This window comes from Suricata suricatta, chromosome 12, assembly GCF_006229205.1.
Source record: "Suricata suricatta isolate VVHF042 chromosome 12, meerkat_22Aug2017_6uvM2_HiC, whole genome shotgun sequence".
NCBI lineage: Eukaryota > Metazoa > Chordata > Mammalia > Carnivora > Herpestidae > Suricata > Suricata suricatta.
This window is the reverse complement of record NC_043711.1, coordinates 86326829-86330269: the sequence shown is the minus strand read 5'-3', so window position 1 is coordinate 86330269 and position 3441 is coordinate 86326829. Positions and strand designations below refer to the sequence as shown.

Genomic DNA, 3441 nt, shown 5'->3' with positions numbered 1-3441 from the left:
GCGTCTCCATTACCTTGCACGTAATCTTCGGCAATGTAGCTGTGCTCGTGCAGGACCTCCTCCATGCGGCTGAGGGTGATGGCAGCCAGGTGTCCAGGGTATTTCAGCTGCAGGAGACGCTGGAGGTAGCCAGCTGCTTGGCTTCCCCCCAGGTTGATGCGTTTGCAGTTTTTAGCATCTAACCTACAATCAAGGAATGGAAAAGAGCACTGAAATTGGTAGCAACATGTAAGAAAGAACGTGGAATGCTTCGTGGGGAGTTCGGGGGAAGGATAACAATGCAGATGAACGAGGAAGAAACAGACCCACTGGGGGAACAGAAAACGTTAGAGATGAAGGGACTCCAAAGTTCTGTTGACTCTGCCTCTCACTCAATGCAGGAATTCCTAGTCCAATCCAGACATATGGCATCTAACTTCTGACGAGAGTCTCAGAAGGAAACAAGACTCAATGGGAAGAGTATGTACTCCGAAGCCAGACCCTAATGGGACTTGTCACACACTTCTCAAACTGCGGTCCTTGTGGAATCAGCTGAGGAAATGTTATATATGCCAATTCCTGGGACTCATTTGCTTCGGGGTAGGCCTGGGAATATGCATTTTAACAAGCTCTCCGGGTGAGTCTCGCATAGGCTAGAGTGTGAGAACCCTCCCCTAGACATTCCACTTCTGCTGATGCACACACATTAAGTAACCACGCACATACTAGCGTACTGCAATCTCCCAAAAGGAACACGGCCCTTTCACATCTTGTGAAAGGGAAGAGAATCAGAATAACCTTCTTTTTTGTTGTTGTTGTTTTTTTAATGTTTATTATTGAGACAGAGAAAAGAGCATATGTTATGGAGGGGCAGACAGAGAGGGAGACTCCGACAGAATCTGAAGCAGGCTCCAGGCTCTGAGCTGTCAGCACAGAGCCTGACGCGGGGCTCGAACCCACGAACTGTGATATGACTTGAGCCGAAGTTGGCGCTTAACTGACCTGAGCCACCCAGGCGCCCCCAGAATAACCTTCTTAACGTGAGAAAGAGTTGGCAGGGCAGTAGGATCCTGCAACAATTGAAACGTTCTTGCTATATCACCCTTCACCAGCAGATGCCAGCAGAGAACAGGACAGGCTCCGACGTGCTCCTTTCTTCACTTTCAGGTAAAAGACCTTTCTCTCAATACTTTTCTGAATATTCTCTCAATACTTTTCTGCATATTCTGGTTACATGAAAAAAACAATTCCACACACAAGGAGTGTTTGGTAACGTGTAAAAGAAATACTGTCGTCTTTTGGTCTTCATAAATGTCTGTAAAAACTTCAAGAGAAATTACCACCGTAGTTCTCAATAAATTCAACATTTATTTTGACTTAAACATTCAGACTCTTACAGTTCATGATGTGCCATCACCTACATTATCTCATTTCACCCTCAGGGTAACGGTGAAAAATTAGTTTTTCCCCATTTTACATGTTACGAAGCGAAGTGAAGAGGGTAGATGACCTCAGCCTCCACAGGGCCGCAAGCCCAGGCGTTTAACTCCAAAGCCAGGGCCCCGCTCCCTACTCACCCTCTGTATGCAGCGAGAAACCTTCTCAGGAGAGCCCCCTGCTGGCCCAGGCTCTTCTCAAACAATGAAAGCCCGACTAGAAAATGAAAACTGGTCTAACAATGACAGAAACTGGGGCACCTGGGTGGCTTAGTCGGCTTAGGGCATGACCTCACAGTTCATGGGTTCGAGCCCCACATCAGGCTCTGCACTGATAGTGTGCAGCCTGCTTTGGGTTTGTCTCTCCCTTTCTCTCTGCCCCTCTCCCCGCTTCAAAATAAATAAACAAATAAATACATTTTTTTTAAATGATAGAAACTACCCTCACCTTTTACCCAACTTGGAAATACTTAATAGGTATCTATATCATGTGCCAGGCACTGTGTCTGAAAAGAAAGCACTAAACAATCATGATTAAAGAGCTTTAAATTTAAAAACAGCCCTTTTTCTTTCTTTTTTATTTTATTTTATTTTAGAGAGCGCACAGGAGCGGGGGAGAAGGGCAGAGGGAAAGAGAGAATCTTAAGCAGGCTCCACACTCGGTGTGGAACAGGACATGGGGCTCAGTCCCACAACCCTGAGGTCACCACTGACCTAAAAAAAAAAAATAACCCCTTAATTAAAAAAGTGACTTCAGAACAGAAAGACTGTTTCAATTATTCAAACGATTTCTTCAAAACATTTTTTATGAGCACCTACTAACTGCAGATACTATGTTAGCTATGTCACCATAATCAAAATAGTAAAATTCTAGAACCATGGATTTGGACCTCGAAGACCATCTCTGACAACTCCTTCCAGGTCACAAAGGATGGAAGGTCAGGTGATGTACCGGAAGGATGTCAGAGCCAAGCCCAGACTCCAGTTCACAGTCCAATACCTGTACCTGCTACTCAACCTTCAAGGTGGGCACCAAATAAATGTTGCCCGGGTGCTTCTCAAATACCGCAAGTGCTACTCACCTCCCTTCTAAGATGGGTAAAATATGTGTACACTGGTATCCAGATGAAATGATGAGCCCGCTGGAAGTCAAGTTCTTTGGCTTATTGTGGTAGAAGCTGAAGAGGCTGTCGATTCCATAGGCAACCTTCGGAATCCCATAGCACTCAAAAAGAAGTTCCGACATCATTTGTCGAGAATACAGTGGATTGCACACAGCTTCCGTCAAAACTATGGGATGATCGACACAACCCTACTTTGAAAGAGAAGGGAGAACATACCAGTAATGAAAGAATATTCTTTTTAAAGAATACAAGAAACCAAAGTCCTACGGTAAAGACTGAATTTGCTTTTGGTCTTCAATCAAACACTTGGCCAGAAGCAACTGTAAAACACTCATCTCATCTCTACTGGAGGTTGTCTTGGAAAAATTTGAAAGTAGGGTCAAGGGAGGGTTATTAAGTCATGCTCCAACCAAAAGTGTCAGCAAATCATGTTGGCTTTACCTTCAAAATACCTCCAGAATCAAACTGCTTCTTGCTACAGCCCCCTCCCCTGGCCTTGACCTCAGTCACCATCATCGCTCACTTGGATGACTGCAATAGCCTCCTAACTGGTCTCCTGGTTCTACCCTTTGACCCGTGCCAGTCCATTCTTCATACAGCAGTGACAGTGATCCTACTGGAACTTAAGTCATGTCCCTCCTGGGCTCAACACCCTGCAATGGCTCCTGGTTACACTCCGAGTAAAAGCCCATAAGGGGTGTGATTTGCCCCCTCATCACTTTTGACTTCCTCTCTACTTCCTACTCTCCTCTCATTCTGGCTGCTCTCACTTAGGATTAGGGTACACTTCTGCCACAGGGCCTTTTCACTGGCTGTTCCTTCTGTTCGGAATACTGTTCCCTCAGATATACACATGGCTTGCTCCCTCAATCACCTCCTTCAATCCTTGCTGGAACATCCCC

At 45.5% G+C, this 3441-nt stretch overlaps 1 protein-coding gene across 5 annotated transcripts in view; it reads right to left on the bottom strand.

The window, feature by feature from the left end:
* Positions 1-2749, bottom strand: part of ACTR5 (actin related protein 5) — an 18976-nt gene extending 16227 nt beyond the window's left edge. For all 5 annotated transcript variants that reach the window (XM_029918225.1, XM_029918226.1, XM_029918227.1 and 2 more), the window contains exons 1-2: positions 2498-2749; positions 14-183 (exon numbers count right to left, since the gene is read on the bottom strand). In XM_029918225.1, coding sequence (XP_029774085.1) covers positions 14-183; positions 2498-2664 — 337 coding nt within the window. In that variant the 5' untranslated portion in view covers positions 2665-2749. The remainder of the gene's footprint in view (positions 1-13; positions 184-2497) is intronic.
* Positions 2750-3441: the final 692 nt, after the last annotated feature.